At 37.7% G+C, this 21,263-nt stretch overlaps 1 protein-coding gene across 1 annotated transcript; it reads left to right on the top strand.

The window, feature by feature from the left end:
• The first annotated feature begins 19,620 nt into the window (after positions 1-19,620).
• LOC128025273 (oxoeicosanoid receptor 1-like) lies at positions 19,621-21,167 on the top strand. Its single transcript, XM_052611472.1, has 2 exons — positions 19,621-19,688; positions 19,954-21,167. The coding sequence occupies exon 2, from the start codon at positions 19,968-19,970 to the stop codon at positions 20,898-20,900; it is 933 nt and encodes a 310-aa protein (XP_052467432.1). The 5' UTR covers positions 19,621-19,688; positions 19,954-19,967; the 3' UTR covers positions 20,901-21,167.
• The last annotated feature ends 96 nt before the right edge of the window (positions 21,168-21,263 follow it).

The raw sequence follows: 21,263 nt of genomic DNA, 5'->3' as shown, positions 1-21,263 counted from the left end.
GTACAAATTCACCACCCTTTCAGTAAAAAAGACTATAGGCTTCAAGCAGTCAAATATTCAATAGTCAATTTCCTATAAAAAGTCTAAGCAAAAGGTTAACATTATCAAGTCAAATTTGACATCATCTCAATCATACTAGTTTGATGTAAACTGTAAGTGAAACCAACTGAAAATTATGAATTGAATGGAACCGTTATGACTAAATGCCAATGACTCCAGCCATGTGGATGAGTAACTTGATTACAAACATAGCAATCCAGTGCAAGAGGGGAAATCCGACATTTTGAATATGGTTTGGGCTGACAGAGCATCTGTAAATAGAGTTCCCATCCGGCCACAAACTGTCTATCTCTGCCAAGTGCACATTCAAGTCTGGCACGCAGGTTGCTTTGGCCTATGGCTTATGGCTGCACAAGCCTGCGGTCTCAACATAGGCTCATAAAGCACGTTAAAGATGGAGTGACAGGGTAAAACCTAATGTCTGTTTAGACCCTGTACCTAACCTGACCTTTATTTAACTTGCCACAGTTAGTGGCAAATAGTTTATTGTGTATTTTGCCTCATCAAGATAAGCAGTGTTAATTGACCTGACAACATTTTTGTTTTCAGAATGATATTTAATTTGCTGCATATAAGTAATTATTACTTCAGGGCTGTTTAATGCTTAAATCTGATTGGTTGATGAACATTCTAAGTTCAGCAATTATCTTCAGGGAAACGCACGGCTAAAGTAGTTCCAAGTAGCTGCATGGAAAGCACACTCTTTTTCCCGCTCTCTCCCACTCAATGACTTGCATACTGTGCAGGACAAACACACACTCAAACAGAAACACGTTGTCAGTGCTGCGCTGATGATTTTAAAATAGTTTAGCAACTAAAAAGCTACATGCCATTTTTAATTAACAGGGTAATAACGGCACCGTTCTTGAAGCAGATGAGTTTACAGTTATGCTATTAGGAAAGACGCTGCTGCCGAACACTGGTAGACACGTACAGACTCAGGTGATTCAAACACACTTAATCTCTCTCTCCCTGAAAATGTTTGATATCCTCCAACTTGATGAAGTAATAGTCTAAAACTGAAAATCAAGGTAAATTAGGGCAAAAGACGTGTAGTATATTCCAACCGTAAGAAATTAGTCTATACGCAAGAGAGCGTTTTAAGGACAAAAACTGATGAATGTCTTGAAATACAACATCTGAACAATGTCTTGAGGTGTGGTAAACTGTACATATTATAAAGCAGAATACTTTACTTCATTCCGTTGAATTATTCGAAAATAATGCACATCCAAGGTGTAACGGGGAATCCACTTCATGTTGTGGCTACAGCACCACCTCAGGTTTATTGTCTAAAAATTCAACAGCCCCTCATCAATTATTCCTTAAATAAGGTAGTAGTTACGTTAAGGTATGGGGTAGGATTTAGGGATCTAAAATATGGTCATGCAGAATAAGGCTTTAATATGTGCTTTATAAGTACTAATAAACAGCAAATACACTAGTAATATGAATGTTAATAAGCAACTAGTTAATAATGTAAATTTTACTCTAAACTAAAGTATTACCTATATTTGTTAAATTTATTTATATTTATTTTCAGCATTTTGTATTATAAATAATTTTATTTTTCATAAAAATATTTTTTTTGTCTTCACAAAATAAACATCAAAATACGTAAAAAGCTGGAAGATGTAACTCACAAATTATAAATTAATTATTATAATAAACACTTTTGCTAAAAATACAATGGTATTCGATGCAAAATATTAATGACTGGTTAGCCATTTTCAGCATATTCTAACTGATGCTTTCGAGACTTTTTTGAAAACCTCAGCAACAAATCAGCAAATTTGCAACACCAATGTAAAATGACCAATTGTTTAAATTAGCAAAGCTTAAAATTATTGTATTAGATCAATGAATGTTACATTTTCAATGTCAGTGCAACACTGTTCCTAAACAGCATGAACCAGTCTCATCAGCTGGCCTGAAATTCTCCTAAACTGGCCCGTGGCCAGCAAGCATCCATCCTTATTGTTGAGCCCTGCTCAGCATGTTCTTGTACAAACCTCTCAGCTCATTCTGTCCCAGGTCATTTGTTACAATTTAAAGAGTCATTCAACTTGGCCCCTAATACACAAGAAATAGTTCTTCTGCCAGTGCACATGGATGCAGATACACACACACAGCTGAAGCATCAACACACAAAGAGAGTCTCTTAGATGGAGCAGCGCGGCTTCCACAAAGTGCTAAGAACAGTGCTACGATTCATCTTCTTATCGCTATCCAGAGGCCTGTGAATGGGCTGCTTCAGAGGAGCAGGGACTCTGGGTAATCTGACTCGCTGCCGTTTATCTCTGGGGTTGGGGGGGGTACATGAAACGGTGTGGGGCAGGCAGGAAGGGGGTCAGGAGCAGTATCCATGCACACTGGAGAAGCTGTTGTACTGGGGTTGACAGCTGCAGATTAAGGTGAGTGATGTAACCCCAGTGGGCTGCAGATGTTGAAGAAGACTGGAAACTGCTCTGAGAGCAGTGTTACTGACCCTTTCCCCAGTGCCCCCTAAACTCTCCAGGTGAGTGAGCAACAGACCTGAGCAACCAGCACTAGCATAGCCAATGGCAAAAGGGTCACTTCCCCTCTCAGGACTCATCCCTCAATGCTAGAAAGAACATAGGAAACTAGCACTGGTGCAATACCATTAGCACAGACAAACTCCATCCCCACCTCCAGAACTTTTTATGTTAGGCTTCCAAAGAGATGACGCTCATCTTTTAACAAAGTTGTGGAAAGATTGCAGAGATACAGAGGTAAAGGTTGAGTTTGGAGCTGACGAGAAGGGTACTTCGGTGGGTCCAGGAGGCGCCATTGAGATAAGAAGTCAGGAAGCAGCAGAGAGTTAAAGATTTAAGACTAGGGCACATTTAATCGAAAATAAAACAGAACACATGATATGGCTTTGTGGGAAATCTAGATCATAATATTAGCTATGCTAACATCAAGCTCTAATGTTTAAACTGGATATAGTTAGTGGAATGTCTGCTGGGAGACCATAACAATAAAGAGTTAGCAGATATTAAGCAAACAGTCTTCTAATATGATGAGAGTTAGAAGACATGTAGGTGCAACATTACTTACTATCAACAGGATGTTCAAAATGGACCATCATGGACCATAAAGTGTTACATTAAGTGTTGATCAGGGTTGGAGCTAAACTCTGCAGCGCATTGGCCCTCCAGGACAAGATTTGAATAACCCTAGGTGTGTTCCATTCGACAGGGTCCCTACGCAGTGTTCACTGCTCCCTACTCCCTGAGCATGGTATATCAGTTGAAGTGGACTTCACTGACAATAACCGCTCATTTCGCCCTGCAAACGTCATCAAAGTAAGTCAACATGGGGTCGCGCAGATTATCATATAACTTAAATATATAGGACTACATTCATATTTTACATTTTATTTACAATCACATTTAAAATATTTACACTATAAAATAAAAAAACATTGAGTACTATATAATGAAAAATCTATGTTCATTATATACTTTAATTGATATTGCTGCTATTACTTGACTATTAAGAGAATTGAAGCCCTGCTGTAACTGTCAGGCAAATATGAAAATAAACTTTTATTTGGTTAACTGTATATATATGTGTTTCTAATAAATGGTCATATAATTGCATAGCGGTCTCGCGCGCACAGCCATATAGTAAACACTGAGGTAAATAAAGTTTGTATAACAATGATGAAATGTATGAATACTTACAAACATACATAAACTCCTCCATCGATAGTTGACCGTTCTGACTGGTGATGACGTGCTGCGCGCACTGACAGTTGGTGGATAATCGTGGCGTGTGCAGTGCCCTTCGAACTGAACATGTTCACTCACTTCGGATTGGAATCTCACTTAAGATGGCGGAATACCCTGTGAAGTCCACTTCGCAGTACACTTACGGTCGTATGGAACGCACCTCCTGTCTTAGATGTATAAAAGGAATGCAGCAGCTGATGTTTCTGTGCTGCTCTTCCTGTCTTGGGTGAGACTCTGACCCTGCATTGGCAGGAGAGTGCTGCTGTGTTTGCCAGAGTCAGCTGGCCGTCCTGCACCACTCTCTCAGATAACACACAACTCCAGAATGTACCTCAGCAGGATGCCTGCTCTGTTGAGTTTATAGTGATTACCGGAAAGATTAGAAGACCCAATGTATGCAGTGGACACAGAGTGTGAGGCTCTGAAAGGCCCTTGGCTGCTTTATTATGTTCATTTGGAGGGACAGTTCTACCTCACCCTGCCAGCAGACTGTACCAGGCAGCCATCACAGCCAGGCCCCCTCACCGATGCACAGCCTGAACTGATTTCTTTGAAGGCACAAAGCAAATAAAGTCTAAAGCAGTGTTTAAAAACAGTAAACTGAGACCTTCACATAAAATAAAAAAAACATTTTATTATTATTTGCATGCCATATTGCACAACTTGCTGAAAAAACAACTGTTTCCTTGCCTGTAAGTCCTGTGACATGAGACCACCCCCTAGTGGATGCAGGTGCTGTGCTGATATTAGTGAAGCTTGCTATCTTACTGAGAGAGGATACCTGAGCCCAGTTATTGTGGGTTGATGAATACCTCATAATAACATTCATTGCCCTATTTCTCATTAATCCAACCTCTCTGATCAAAAATAAATAATCCTCCTGAGCTTTTATTAGAATTAGCTCTCCAGGCATTTCATCTGAAGTGAGACTGTTTTCACAGTAGAACTCCTTAAATATTTGGAAAACTTACTTGGACTTGGCTCAGGCCTCCTTCTTTCATTTCTCTTCAAATATTTATCTGCTGCCCAGCAGCTAGCCAGCGAGATCAGCTCACAGAGGAACTACAAACCCAATTCCAGAAAAGTTGGGATGTTTTGTAAAATGCAATAAAATCAAGAATCAGTGATTGTTAATGCTCTTTAACTTTTATTTAACTGACAAAAGTACAAAGAAAATGTTTAGAATATAACCACCTTGAATTTTGTAAATACAAACAAATGCTGATTTTAATGGCTGCAACACACTCCAAAAAAGTTTTAAAAGGCAAAATAAAAGGGAAAGGGTTATAGAAAACTGTTTTGAAAAAGTTCACAGTAAGCAGGTGAATTGGTAATAGGTGAGGGTATCATGTTTGGGTATAAAAGGAGCATCTCAGTCTTTGCAAGCATCATGGTGTCACAAATACTCCAAGGATGAGGACAATGATGAAAATTAAAGGAGGTTTATTGAATAAATCCACAGCATGCCAAACTGTGAGACAGCTGTGTATTACACAGACAAACGAAAGATCACACAACAACAACTTAAATGCAAGACAAATAAGGGCCATAATGATGAACACCTGAGTAAATTAAATGAATTACCATGACACCTAAAGAGTGGCGGGAAAACTGAACAAAAGGAAGACTTGTGAAGAAAACCAATGACAAGTCCATGAAAACACAACTAAGTCCATGATGAAACTAAACAGAACCATGACACATGGCTCATCACTTTGAGACATATTTCATGAGAGAAGTGTCAAGAAAATAAAAAATTACATTTCTCAATGCAAAATTGCTAATAATTTAGGTCTTTCACCAACTACCATACATAATATTGTGAAAAGATTCAGAGAATCCAAAAAAATCTGTCTGTATAGGGCAAGGCAGGAAACCTCAGCTGAATGTGCATGACCTTTGAGACCTCAGATGGCACTGCATAAGAAACCCTCATGCTGCGTTGTTAAATATAGCCGCAGGCTCAGGAGTATTTTGGTAAACCGCTGTCACTTCACACAGTCTGCGACTGCATCAATAAATGCAACTTGAGGCCAGAGCTCATCTCAGTCAAAAAGACAGTGGAAATGTGTGCGCTCAGATGAGTCCACTTTTTTTTTTACTTGTTTCTGGGAAAAATGGACGTTGAGTTCTCAGTCACAAAGACCAGAGGGGCCATCTAGACTTTCATCAGCGACAGATGCAAAAGCAAACATCTGTCATGGTCTGGGGGTGCGGCAGAGCAAATGATATCGGTAACTGGAATATGTGACTGGAATAATTTTTTTCTTTGTACTTTAGTCAGTTACAGGTGTTGGCCATATAATTAATATCATCAAAAAGTTGATTTATTTCACTAATTCCATTTAAAAAGTGAAACTTGTATATTCATTCATTACACACAGACTGATATATTTCAAATGTTTATTTCTTTTAATTTTGATGTTTATAAATGACAACTAAGGAAAATCCCAAATTTAGTATCAGAAAATTTGAATATTGTGAAAAGGTTCAATATTGTAGACACCTGGTGCCACACTCTAATCAGCTAATTAACTCAAAACACCTGCAAAGCCTTTAAATGGTCTCTCAGTCTAGTTCTGTAGGCTACACAATCATGGGGAAGACTGCTGACTTGGCAGTTGTCCAAAAGACGACCATTGACACCTTGCACAAGGAAGGCAAGACAGAAAAGGTTGTTGCAAAAGAGGCTGTTCTCAGATCTCTGTGTCCAAGAACATTAATAGAGAGGCAAAGAGAAGGAAAAAATGTGGTAGAAAAAAGCAATTGGGATAACCACACCCTGGAGAGGATTGTGGAACAAAACCCATTCAAAAATGTGGGGGAGATTCACAAAGAGTTGGTGTCAGTGCTTCAAGAACCACTACGCACAGACGTATGCAAGACATGGGTTTCAGCTGTTGCATTCCTTGTGTCAAGCCACTCTTGAACAACAACCAGTGTCAGAAGTGTCTCGCTTCAAAACGGACTGGACTGCTTCTGAGTGGTCAAAAGTTATGTTCTCTGATGAAAGTAAATTTTGCATTTCCTTTGGATATCAGGGATTCAGAGTCTAGAGGAAGAGAGGAGAGGCACATAATCCACGTAGCTTGAGGTCCAGTGTAAAGCTTCCACAGTCAGTGAAGGTTTGGGGTGCCATGTCATCTTCTGGTGTTGGTCCACTGTGCTTTCTGAGGTCCAAGGTTAACACAGCCGTATACCAGGAAGCTTTGGAGCACTTCATGCCTCCTGCTGCTGAAAACTTTATGGAGATGCAGATTTCATTTTCCAACAGGACTTGGCACCTGCACACAGTGTCAAAGCTTCCAGTACCTGGTTTAAGGACCATGGTATCCCTGTTCTTAATTGGCCAGCAAACTCGCCTGTCCTTAACCCCATAGAACATCTATGGGGTATTGTGAAGAGGAGGAAGCGATATGCCATATCGCAAGAGCTAAAGGCCACTATCAGAGCAACCTGTGCTCTCTTAACACCTGAGCAGTGCCACAGACTGATCGACTCCATGTCACACCGCATTGCTGCAGTAATTCAGGCTAAAGGAGCCCCAACAAGTATTCAGTGCTGTACATGCTGATACTTTTCATTTTCATACTTTTTTAGTTGGCCAAGATTTCTAAAAATCCTTTATTTGTTTTGGTCTTAAGTTATATTCTAATTTTCTGAGAAACTAAATTTAGGATTTTCCTTAGTTGTCAGTTATAGTCATCAAAATTAAAAGAAATAAACATTTGAAATATATTTTAGTCTGTGTGTAAGGAATGAATATAATATACAAGTTTTACTTTTTGAATGGAATTAGTGAAATAAATCAACTTTTTGATTATATTCTAATTATATGACCAGCACCTGTAAATAAAGGTTAAAGAGAATGAACAAATAACACATTACGGGGTTTTTAAATGCATTTAAAATAAATTATGGCATAGGCTTCTTAATAGGGTAATACATCCTGAATAAAAGTATTAATTTCTTGAAAAAAAAAATTATTGACCCCATAATTTTTAACATTTGTGCACTTTTGTTATGTCATGAAATCATGATTGATATGAAAAATGAGAACAGTAAATACTGAACAAAACGACACAGTAAAACTCTAAGACATGATCAGGCTTCCATGAAATCTGTGCACATTCACCTCTGCATATTTAAAAGCCCGTCATTCCGATGTCTGATACTTATGAACTTTTCTACATCATTTTATAGTTCAAAAGGTGTGCTCACATAAAAAAAGTGAGGTGTAGTGCACTATGAGTGCCAGATGATACTGTACAGAACAAAGTGTACCGGACACTTTATGCACTTGAGAGTTGCAACTTTATCTGTGGGGAAGGGCTAAAAGTGATAAGCTAGCACAGCACATTTGGAAAACAGCACATGCTTCTGTTAACCAAACACTGTTAAAGGTTCCATATGAAATTGCTAACGTTCTACAATTTATGCATTCTATGGCAGAGTATATTGTGTGTAATAAGTGCATAATTTGGGATACAGCAAAAATCCTACTAAACGTGCCAACTTCCCCTCGAATGTTTGCTTGTTAAATATTTGGCTAACTTGTGTATTTAGCAATCTATAATAGTGTAGAACTCTACATTTGAGAATATTTAAGTTGCTAAATAAGTTGGTACATTCCATTTGGGCCTAGACATCAGCTAACCCTTACACTGATGCATAGAGTAAACAGCCTGTAAACGAGACCTTGAACTTAATAAACCTCCCAGGGATCAGCTGGAAGTCTAATCATATCTCTTCTCTCGAGTAATTCTATGAAAGTAAAACTTTAAGGGAGCTCATGTTTACTTGAGCAAGTCACCCACCGTTTTGCTCACCCTGTCTCTCTTTACATCACCTCACCTGACCTCCCTGACACACCAGTTCATCTGCTTTTATTAGACTGCAGCTATTTTTAAAACTAGGCCTGTGTTACACTTTTATGAGACATGATCGAGGCAGATGAATATTGTGTAGACACATCTTCATGTGCATGTGTGTGCACGCAATCAGGTGGCATTATATAAAAAAAAAGAAAAGAAAAAAAATTCAACAAATATAAACCAAGCTATCTGTTGACAGATAGACTGCATATGTATTCAACATCACTCTCAAACATCTCAGCTCTTCCAGGAACTGGAGCTTCTCCAGACAGAACAGACAGCAATAAAATGTATTTTAAGAAGTGTTGACTGATATGGATTTTTTTTTTTTTTTAGATTACAGATGGAATCCAACCATAAACAGGGATATGGCCAAGCTGTGCATCAGTATACTATACGACATCCGCTAACTAAAAATAAGATTGATGGAGAAACATATTTCAGTGTAGGGTCAACCCAGCTTCACACATGCCACAGCAGCCCCACAAACAGATCTCATAGAGGAAGCAAATGTTCTGTTGCAGAAGCACAGGGAGTTCCCAATGCAGTGATTACAGTGTACCAAATAGCCAAGAGCAGTATACAATTAACACATTTGGCCTCTACTGTAGTGCTTTCCAGCTGTACACTGTACAAACCCCATCTACTTCCCTCCCTTCCAACTTCCTTTTTTCTTCTTTCTACATTCAACTTCCATAAGCTCTCTGAAGTTATTAGCATATTTCAGAAACTAGAAAAACAAGGATTTTTATGTTTAGAAATATTGATGTGTCACACTCATTTTTGTTATGAAGATGTAGACTAATGGTGCAAAAGTCTGTGGCGGTGTCGGCGTGTGTTTTCATATTTCAGAAAATAATGAATTCACTGGTGATCTCAGGCTGATATCCTAGAGTTAAAATATCCAGACAGAAGCCAAAAACTTTGCTGCCATCTCATTCAAAAAAAAATTGGAAATCACCACCAAATCCAGCTAGATCCAGCTAGAGAGACGTGTCATGATGTGCATCAAACAAGCAGACAGAAACCCACATTTTCAGATAAGATATTTATGTGTGTGTGTGTGTGTGTGTGTGTGTGTTTGTGTGTGTGTGTGCAATGGAGGAATTCTTGTTTAAAAAAAATATTTTGCACATATACAATGAGTGCATTGAGCCCAGCAGACAGCATTGTTTTGGTCTGTGGTAAGTGATAAAATATATTGTATAAGCATATCATAAAAGCTGTACAAGCACTTTTTGATCATATCCTTATGTCTTTTGTTATGTGTCAAGTGTAAAAAATAATTCCTAATGGTAAATACTGGTTTGTTTGGTTTCTTTACATTAAAATAACATCATCAATATGTAAGAAAAGAAATGGAGGAATACTGTGAAATAATAAATAAGTGGCACCTGGCTTACAGCAAAAAGAGCAATTACACACAGATAAATAATAAAAAGAGATGTACTCACAAGATCTGTAGAGCATGCACATCTTTTTTAGGTATCATTTGACAGATTTATGGGATCTGTTGTGCTGTGTGTAACATGTATTTGCTAAACCTGCAAAAGGAAAATGGCATCAATATTTTACAAACATTTTATTTATTTATTTTTTGCCAGCATCTGGTGTCTTTTGCTTGATGAATGCTCCTAATGATGAGGTACAAGGCAACCAGGCCTTTTGTTATCAAACATAAATGATACTGTGAATAAAAGCATACACCCACACACATTTAGCTAATGGGAACATGACTTTCAAACAACTAAATTATTGAAAACACTGTGTGTATGTGACTTTTGATTATCAACAGCAATAATTTGAAGCCATGATACCCATGAAATGATGGACTTTATAATAATAATAAACTTTCTTTTATAAAGCGCCTTTAAAAGCAGCTTCTCAAAGCGCTGAACACAGTATAAACAATACAATAAAAACAATACAAAATCAACAAGCATATGCAAGTGTTTTTGTGTGTGTGTGTGTGTGTGTGTTATTGTTGTTGTTTTTTTTAAATATGTCTTAATCTGAACTTCTCTAAATTCGAGAGGCAGAGTATTCCAAAGGACGGGAGCATAAGAAGAGAAAATCCATAGATCTTAATCGTGTTTGAGGAACAACCATTTTAGTGAGAGGAGTCAAATTAGGAGTGTATGGATGTAACAATTCTGTAAAGTAAAGTGGTGCCAGGCCATGCAATGCTTTAAAAGTAAGCATCATCATTTTAAAAGGGAAGAGGGAAGAGAGATTTTCATACACTCTCCCTGAAGATCTGGAAATATCCAGGCAGAAGTGAGAAACCAGGGAAGAAATAAGATGAAAGCCATTAAATGAGCAGTGAGCAAAAACATAAAAATGTTAAATAAATTGGGCTACCAGTCGTGATATTGTAAAATAAAATAAATAAAATATTTTTTAAAGGATTTATATGAAAGGGGGAAAACACTTTCATTTACTCACCTTCATTTGACGTTTTTCTCATTGAACCTCAAGGATAAGGATTGGGAGGGTGATAATTGTAACTGACAAGCTCCAAATGTCACAAAAAACTAATCCATATAAGTAGGCCTACCTACTACATTTCAATTCATATGATAGCTTTTTGTGGATAAAAGACCGACGTTAAACTCGTTATTCACACAAAATCTCCACCAATTCGAATTTGGCGCGCCCGCGAAAATATTTGTTTGTTTACATAAATCGACTCTTCTCCATTTGGCGTGACGGTACCTTTAAATGCGCTATGAATTCTTCACATTTTTTATAGTCAGGCGATGGCGCTATAAACAGCACTGATATTACAAATAAATAAAATACATTTACATTTAGTCATTTAGCAGAGGCTTTTATCCAAAGCGACTTACAAATGAGGACAATGGAAGCAATCAAAATCAACAAAAGAGCTGCATATAACCTGCATGGAAAAGCAAATTGCATTGCATTAAACATTGAGCTATTCTGAGTCGAGGAATCGACTCTTTTGAAGTCGACTCCCCATCTCTATACTAAGCAAGTCTGCCCTTACAATTTGAAACGCAACATGACTTTTAAATGGAATTTCTTAATCTTTTTTTTTTTTTTTTGTTATATAAGTTATTAAAAAAAAAAGAAAAAAACCCACCAAGGCACAGGAATGCCTGCTAAAAACTTAGTGACATTCAATGATGTAATTATTGTCAGTGTGAAAGTAATATTAGCATTGCATTATTGGTTGTGATAACACTGCAGATCTTTTATTTCATAATGAGATCAAGATTTCTTCTAATAGTTTTTTGTACATCAAACAAATACCAAATTCTAACAATCAGGAATGGTCTCCCTGGATTATATATGGAAATATGTTATATGTCATACAGGTTTTAGTGGGATTCTCAAGGGTTAGTACTGTTCAGTAAATCCCTATTCCCCTCAGCCCCCATGAGGTTTTTTTTCTGTAGATGTTTCATATGGAGACCATTAGTTGTGCCATCTGAGCCTGGTTGTGGTGAAAAATGTTTGAGGTCTATCGATATGTGTGCTGTGATGTCATTAGTAGACCTTACAGCACAGGGAATATCATATGGGACCAGGGGAGGTGGGAAGGAGGGAGGCTGGGCTAAAATCTGAACCAGATGATGGTACAAAAAACATTGAAACCTCAAATGAGTTCATCTTAAAAGCCTGCTGATCCCAAGACATGTTCATGGTTTTTAGGATTGACACGCAATGAATTGTACAAAGCTTTGCACCAACTCATTACCATAAGTCAGTCCAAGTTTAAAAACACTTTCAATGCATTGTTTGATGTTCTTTAAATAAAGTCGATGGCACAAATCACTGGAGGAGTTTTGACAGTATACAGATCATGTCTTTGAGGATAGAGATCCCATACAAGAAACACATGGGCTCTGTCTGAAACGCGAAAATTCTTTTTCAAATGAAGCTTTTATATTGCCTGTTTATGTAAATTTAAGTTAAATCTGTTTTATATCAGGACTTTTAAACTTTTATTGACAGTTCTTGTTTTAGATCTGTAATCTGTAATTTAGTAATAAAAAAATAATTATCATTATACATAAAAATATTTTAAGAAGGAAGTCACTCACAAGGTGATCTACTGTATATGGCATCAAAAAGCTTGAAAACTCTTTTTTTTTCCTTTTTTTTTTTTTTTTAAAGAAAATGGTTCTGATTCCAGAGGACAGAGAGCAAAAATTCATTCATATTCACCATCCCCCTATTGGCACCAGACTCATCTAAAACAATGCATGACAGCAAATGAAAAACATCCCAGTGACAGGAAATGACAAAAAAGAATATCCTGCTACTGCATTGTCCAAGTGGCCTGCTTTATGCATTTATACAGCTCCATTTTCTCTGGAAATAATTCCACTTCCTATAACAATAAACCACAACCATGGGGCACTGAGTATCTGGGCCAAGATCATAGGTTTCATTTTCAAATGAAATAAGCAGAAATATATTAAGCCGTTTCATTGTCACTAATTGTGTTAACATGAATCTATAGCCTCATTTATCTTTGGCATGTACTGTATCCAGTGTGTGACCTACAAAATGCTCGATTCATATTCCCCCTGTTTGGAGAAGAAATGGCAGCATATTGAGAGAGAGGGAGATTTAAGCAACTGTGGTTTCTCATACGACCAACATTTATTCAGAGCTCAAAATATGAACCATGGACATTTGACCTCTCTGTCTGTTACTCAGCGGATCTAAAATTATATAATTGCAGCCTAACGGGTGAAAAAAAAGCAGAATTTATGGTTCGTTGGAGCCACAGCTTGGCGGCTACTTATTCCCAAGCATTTGGAGGGACAGGAACGGCATGTCCTCCTCTGGAAACAGCATGGCTCAGGGCTCCTAGTGCAGACACTTATTCACTGACCACATAAACCACTTTTTCCAGAAACATTATCTCCATTCCCACAATCTATCATCCGCAGGAATTGACAAGAATGGTAAGAATAACTGTCTGGAAAACTCACAGGCATGTTTTATTTCATCTTTACAAAGCATTTAGCAGTGTAGCACATGATGAAGCCTGTCAGTCAATCTGACAACAATTATGTCGGAGGAAGAATGCATAGTGCTCAAGATGTTCCCTTGTGCTGTCAGCTCCGTGAAGATGTTGTCTTGACCCTTAAGCATAAGCAAAAGCCTTGATATTAGAGATAGTTGTCCAAAACGTCCATTTGTTGTTTCTTTCAGTCATGTGCCAACAGAAGAAAAATGTGCAGCTTTTGTGATTAAAAGGCCTCTGTGAAGCATTCCTCAGTGATATGTCTGACGCAGGTTATCTTGGCTCAAATAAGGGCGATTGGGAATGAGGTTCAGTCACTGGAAAAAGAGATAAGAAGAGAGTGATTATGAAAACGTCAGTTCCTTCATGCAGAAACCAGCATTAGGTATATCTTAAAGGTAAATCAAGCCAGTTCGGCATGTCGGTTTTCACTACTTTGTATTAATATTAAATTACTTCTACTTCTCATTATTTGCGAGGCAGTTTTAGTGGACAATGTCGAAACATTATGAGCTTTCTAAAAATCCTGATGTAAAACACATACAATGCAAGTTGTGTCATGTTTTTACTATTATTATTGTTGTTTGGCCAATAATTCTGCATTTTGACAAAGGCAATGATAATTTTTGGTTGAAACACTCAACTTTGTTGGGTTAAAGGTGACAATTTTAGAGTTTTTACCAAGATTCATGATTCTTGAGAGATTCAAGATGCTGCCAATGTTTTAATCAGGAATTTCACCACATAGTTCTCTAATTTATCTCTGACTCACACCTAAAATGAAAACCAGATGCCCCCCCCCCCCATGAGGTGGAATAGAGATTTCATTTGTGAAAGGGAAGAAATCTAACGAACTTTTTGTGACTATGACGCTTTAAGAAAGTGTGAAGAGGAATATGAAGCACCACCGAATGATGTCTCAGCGGAGTAGAGGAGGAACAGAATGTTGTATGCGTAAATCACCCAAGCAGCTGTTAGAGACTCCGCCAAAGTGAGACAAAACAGAATCGTAATGTTCCAAGGGTCTTATTACTGTTGCCGAGTGAAAACACAACGTAAGCAATGTGAACATGTAAGTGGAGAATGTATCTGACAAAAAAACATCTTAACACAAATCATACTGAAAGATCAGTTGATGTGCAGAAGGCTACCGTATGGACTGAGATGAGTAAGGTTGAGTAACTGTAACTGCATCATGCATTATTGTTTAAATGAGTAGTTCAAAGTAATGTTTTAAACTAAAGTGTGGTTGGCAATGGACATTCAGGCCCAAGCATCAATTCCCTGATCTAAGCCATTATTTCCCCAGAGAAGAACTCCAGCAGTCTGTCCACAGGGCATTATGGGTAAAGGCACATGTGTGTTTGTGTGAAGGAGCTAAAGCTGATCTTATCATTTGTGTAAATGGCTCGTATTTTATAGATAAACTCTTGTGGGACACAGAGTAGTAACAGATGTACGAAACTGGTTAACTAGCACTAAATCCCGAGTGAAGATTTATGCTGTTTTCATAAATCACTGATGGGCAACCAGAACGCTGCTTCAAGAAGCTTATTATTTAAATGATTATTACATTGATTTTTAAAACATTGGAAGTAACTTACAATAGCATTTCAGATACTGTTTGTATGAATGTGTAACAGAAGTCAAGTGACAGGGAACAAAGTTGTATCAAAGATGGCAACGTTCATAAAACTGGAAAATCTTTTCACTTTTTGAGTTAGTCGAGCCTTGAGTTCTTCCAACAAACCTTCATAATATTAACCGACAGCAGCTTTTATATTTGGTTGGAGAGCATTTGAGTCACACATGGAACCACTGATCAATAATGGATCTACAATAGATCAATGCATAGAATACAATAACGATGGGAGCAGCTCCAGTCGAGAACAGTGGATCTAAAACCTTCGGATGACAAAACAGCTCACTGTTGTAAATGAAGCAGGAGAATGACATATGAGGTCAGCTTTGCGCATGTGCCGCTCAGAAGTGATGCACTCGGAAATGTAGCAGAGAGATCAAAACAAAACAACGGTCACTATTGATGATCCTCACAAAATGAGGATTTGTAAAGAAGAACTTCAGAAGGATTTCAATATAAGCCAAGAGGAAACTAGTTTTCTAAGTTGCTAAAGTAAGGAAACTTTACTTCCTTTGCTCCTGTTAACCGTTGGTTTTCACAAGACTCACTGGGACATCTGCAACGCTGACCTCATACAATGGATTACAATCAACCAAAACTTCAGACAACAGTTTGATAATATTTACACAATACTTTGTTGACTAATTACCAAGTAATGCTTAATTTTGTTCAGTCTGTGGTGTGAAAAGGTTGCATTAGCAATTCAGGAAAAAACATGTAAGCAAAACATAGTCAGGTCAAAGTGTCTCAATAATTTTTGGTCCCAATTTTTTATTTTATTTAATTTTTTTATATCAATTTCACTAGTAGTCCGCTGTATGAAGAATTTTGGGGGAATGATATATCACACTTACATAAATGAATTATAGTGTCTTGCACCAAGTAAAAATATATATAAAAAATATTATAACTGGTGTCTGATTAAATGTTGGTTTGACTGTGTAGCAATTCTTGTTAAAACTACAAAGTAATTCATTCAAGAGCAGTAAGTGATTTTCTTTCTTTCATTTTCTTGGATTAACATTACAGCAACCAGTAGCTAAATTAGGCGAGGTCATTTAAGATACAATGAATGCCTCCAATATAATACACACTTGATTTTTTTCTCAACTGTTTACATGCACTTAAGACATAACCATTTTTTTAACATACTTTCCAAGACATATTTTGTATGTATTTGTCGGTACAAGAGCAAAAAGAGGGAAATTCAGTGTTCAAGCATTTTAGACGCCTCTCTTTGCGTGAGCCCTGAACACCAGAACACCAAGACACCGCGGTGCTGAATTGGACTCTTTCACATCCTTTTCTGTTTGTTTAAACTGTGATTTGTTCATTCTGTTGCAGGAGGAACTTAGAGGAGAACTTTGCAAAGGAGAGCCCAGTTTAATGTTGCTGTCTGTTCTCTGCGTGCGAACACAGCGATTGAGTAACCAGCTACTCAGTTGAGCTTTTCTGCGTCTTGTGTTTGAATTCATTAAACTCTTTTGAATGTTTAAATTGGCAAGTTGCAAGACTTAAAAACACGTGAAAAAGATAAGCTTTCGTGACAACACGCAGCAGTGGCCTGTCAAGCAGCAGTGGCCTCAGCCAGACAGTTGACCCGTGTGAGACACTTTTTTTTAATGGATGCATTTTTTATTAAACTTCTCATGAACCGATGCAGTGTAACACCCGCTGAGTGGAATCAAACAACTTGAAAGATCAAAGACAATGTTTCAAATAACTCCAACTGGATTTGCCTCCAAAATGGTATTAGCCAAACTCACTGGGAGCTGTAAGGACTCCCATCGAGGGACCGTTTTTTATTTTACTGCAAAGTGGACAAACTTTCCAGTCTGGTATTGGTGATGCTAATTGTGCTTGTGCTTAAATGTAGCATTTTGTTATAGGAGACTATTTGAAGCAGGCTATTAATTCTGTTTAAAATCAATTCCAATAACGTTAGGGGATGTCAACCTGATACTTTATGTTAAGTATGTTTTTTAGCTATTAAAATGGCCCTGGGGTCTTTGAGACCTCAAACTGAACATGCAGGTTAACCATGGTGTTAAAGAATTAATGAAAAAAAAAAGAATGATGTGGAAATGGAGCCCGAGAGGGAAAAAGAGAAAGGGAGGGATGTAGAAAGAGAAGTGCTGTGATGAAGCTCTTGGCTCTGCTTGTCTGCACTTGCACACCAGATGCGCTCTGCCTCAGCTCTGGAATGTGTTTGTGAGAGCAGTTTAACCAATGACCCACCCAACCATTACCACAGAAATCTGATCCAGACAATCCATTCGCCTCCCGCCTCCTTTATTGTGTGTGTGTGTGTGTGTGTTCTTCTCAATTATCTTGCTTCCTCAATTATCTACTTTCTTACTCTTCTCTTCCAAAAATTTGCCTAAACCTATTTTTGAAATTTGGTTCCCATAAATTTCTCCTTTCTTTAACCACTGATTACTCAACATGTTCACTCAAACACATACTCACACACACTTTACAAGCACAGGTCTTACCTCATACACAAGCACTTGTGCTGATGGTGTTTTAATAGTAATCCATTAGCCATGATAAGGCAACAAAATAAAACTTGAGAAGTTAAAAATGCTCACTAATTCTTCACATAAAGGTAGAGGAGGGAGATCCCCCCCCCCTCTCTATTGATTTCAGAGTTTTTCTCATATGATATAGGCCTAATGGTTGCTGGATAGAGTTTAGATAGCCTAGTTAAAAAGTATGAGCATGTTTAAAATATGACTAACTGCTGAACAACATAAAAAGTATAAGATTGAAACTTATTGGGCTGACTAATGTTAAATACAAACCTGTTTATGGTGGGGGGGTTATATAATTAGTTTATTACAGACAGACAGACAGACAGAAAGACAGACAGACAGATAGATGTGAAATAATTTATTTCTGAATTCTGCTCTAGGACTATTTCTGGAAAAAAAATCAAAAGCAGTTGTTTTGTGGGATTTTGACATGACACTAGAGCTAAGATGAAATCTGATCATAGCAAAAGATTTGTAAATTTGTAAATGTCATGTTTACATGTAAATGCACGCCAAGAACATACATTTAAATAGAAACATATGAAATCATTGCTATGAATGACATGTTTCTGGGTGACTAGGCTTATATATTACTCAACATCCAACACAAACCTCTAAACCCTGTTAAGAAAAATAGACAAAGTCTTTTAAAAAGACAATAATGTCAAGTAAAATAATCATGGATGACAATGACTAAAAACTGTCAATAAACAAATGAAGCGTTTTCGTTGTAAAGAAACCATACAGTTAGCCAGCGAAAAGAAGAAGAAGAAAAAAAAGACAAAACAAAAATAAACTGCACACTTCTGAACTGTTTGTTTAGAGTGACCCTTCCTGAATTAATTTTTTTCCTCACATCACACACCTAATGGTAAATAAAGTTCCAGATCGTTGCGGTTTAAACACGTGGCGAATTGTCTCAAGATCGTATAGTTTGCTGAAACTTATGCAATGCTGCCTCCTACAGGCTACTGGACACCATAGAGACAGACGTGAAATACATTGCGACAATCCAACCACGCTGTTCGTTCACACACACCTGTTTTTATGCAGTCTTTGGTTCACACACAACGCACTTTCTTTGTATGCCTACACGTTAACTGCTCAGTAACACTGAAACCGCCTTACGTAGCAGTGTGAAGTATAGACCTGTTATCATTGTATGCTTAGTTAAGTGATCATCTGCGACAGTCTAGCATCCTTACGCAGTTTTACAGAGACACCCCTATATTTTCATCGTGCAAAACTCTGCTCCAGGCATTGCTCCGAACCGATTGCGCCACTGGAGCCTCTGCGTCTCACTGCAGTAACACGGGTCATGAGTGTAGAGCCATTTCTTATTTTGTGACAAAGGAGGAGACTGTACACAAACTGTCCGAATAAAAGTCGAATATAACCGTTTTTAAAAGCACACACCCTGGTTCACTTTTAATGATTTTACACTTTCAAATAAAAAAGATTTTACACTTTCAAATAAAATATAACATAAATACCGATTCTTACAGCATATCGCAATTGTTTCCCAATGTGATTTACCAGGTAATATACATCAATGGCCTGAAATGACATCACATATCAACAATTTATCTCTACTCTTTCGATGTATGCAATTTTCCAACATATCAAAGCGTTCACCGCATATGTAGCAGCTGATATGCGATCTAAATAAAATTAGAAGGTAGCAAAGATAAAGATCAATCAATCTTCCCCGACTCCGCCCACAGTGGTATCGTTTCCCAAAAACTTAGCCTACTGCAACTTATAAAATTGTTCTCTAATCGTCACGATAACGACAACTCCTGCCTTGATCGTTTGGTAAGTCTAAAAAGGCATTTAATCTTAATTATATTTCATTTGTGTGTGTGTGTGTGTGTGTGTGTGTGTGTGTGTGTGTGTGTGTGTGTGCCAGAGATATATAGGGTTAATATAATTTGGTGTGTTTATTCCACTAGAATTCATCATTAACTGGACAGAATTGGAGAACATTGTATTGCACAGCCTATCTCAAAGTATATCTGGAGTTTTCTCAGTGTTTTAGAGTTATTGACATTATGTTAACACAATATTAATTTACTTTTAGCTTTGCTTCTCATCATGAGTAACATCACCTCCTGCCCTGAACCTCAGACCCTTGTTTCTTCCGTTTTAACGCCCATTCTCATTGTGGAGCTCATCTTTGGTTTGCCTGGAAATGTCTTTGCTCTGTGGATTTTGTTCTTCAGGTCTCCATGGAAAGCCTGCAATGTGTATCTCTTCTGCATGGTGATATCTGACCTCCTACTCTTCACTGGACTGCCTTTCCGCATAGATTATCTCTTTCGTGGTGAAGACTGGATATTTGGCGAATCCTTTTGCCGCCTCATTTTATATATCATATCAGTAAACCACTCAGCAAGCATGGCTTTCATGTCAATTTTGGCCGTGGACCGATTCCTCAAGATTCTCCACCCACACCATCGCCTTTGTCGAATGAGTGCGAGACAAGCAATAATGTTGGTTAGCATGGTTTGGACGAGTGTTCTACTTTTTCGTCTCCCACCCGCCCTGAACCTGGTTCTCACACCACAGAAAAACTCATCAAAGCTCATATGCCATAGTTTTTTCTCATGGACATGGCCATCAGTTCAAATGAAGATATATGACTCAGTACAGCTGGTAGAGGTCCTGCTAGCATTTGCACTGGTGCTCTTCTGTTTTGTGAGGGTTTTCTCTCACGTCCACAGTCGCCAGGTGGCTCACCGCAGGCTGACGCGAGCAGTGAGATTGCTTCTGTTTCTTGTGATCATGTTTGTTCTGTGTTTCCTGCCTAGAGTCACTTTTGGCATCTTCCTTCAAGTGTTTTCCTGTTCAGAATTACTCATGGTGTGTTTTCATGCCTCTTTAGCTTTAACCTACATGAACAGTGCACTGGATCCAGTGATCTACTGCCACATTAACGCTTGGTACCGTGACACCCTGAAGGGCACATCCAACTCACTGGGGCTAACAAAGTTCATGATGAGTTCGAAAACGAACAAAAAACGTTGATCTACCTGGTTAACTGTTGTTTCTTGCAAAGCAATGTGTTGTGTCTTAAAGGTATAGTTCATGTAATAATTAAAATTAATTCATTTACTCCTATACTTCCAAACTTATATGACTTTATTTCAACAATAAGAATGTTTCAACTTTTTTTCCTGAATATCTTCCTTTGTTTTTTACAAAAGTCATACTGGTTTGAAAAAACATGAGGGTGAGAAAAAGAAAAATGAATTTTTATGTGAACTTTCCCTTTAAAAGTGAACTTATTAATTATTTTGCACAATAAGTTATAAATGTTATACTGTATGACTTTGCATATATGCTATAGTTTGTTGTAATTTTTTCTGCCTGTATTTATAACCAACATGC

The sequence above is a fragment of the Carassius gibelio genome, chromosome A12 (assembly GCF_023724105.1).
Source record: "Carassius gibelio isolate Cgi1373 ecotype wild population from Czech Republic chromosome A12, carGib1.2-hapl.c, whole genome shotgun sequence".
Classification (NCBI taxonomy): domain Eukaryota; kingdom Metazoa; phylum Chordata; class Actinopteri; order Cypriniformes; family Cyprinidae; genus Carassius; species Carassius gibelio.
This window is presented reverse-complemented; position numbering and strand designations above follow the sequence as displayed.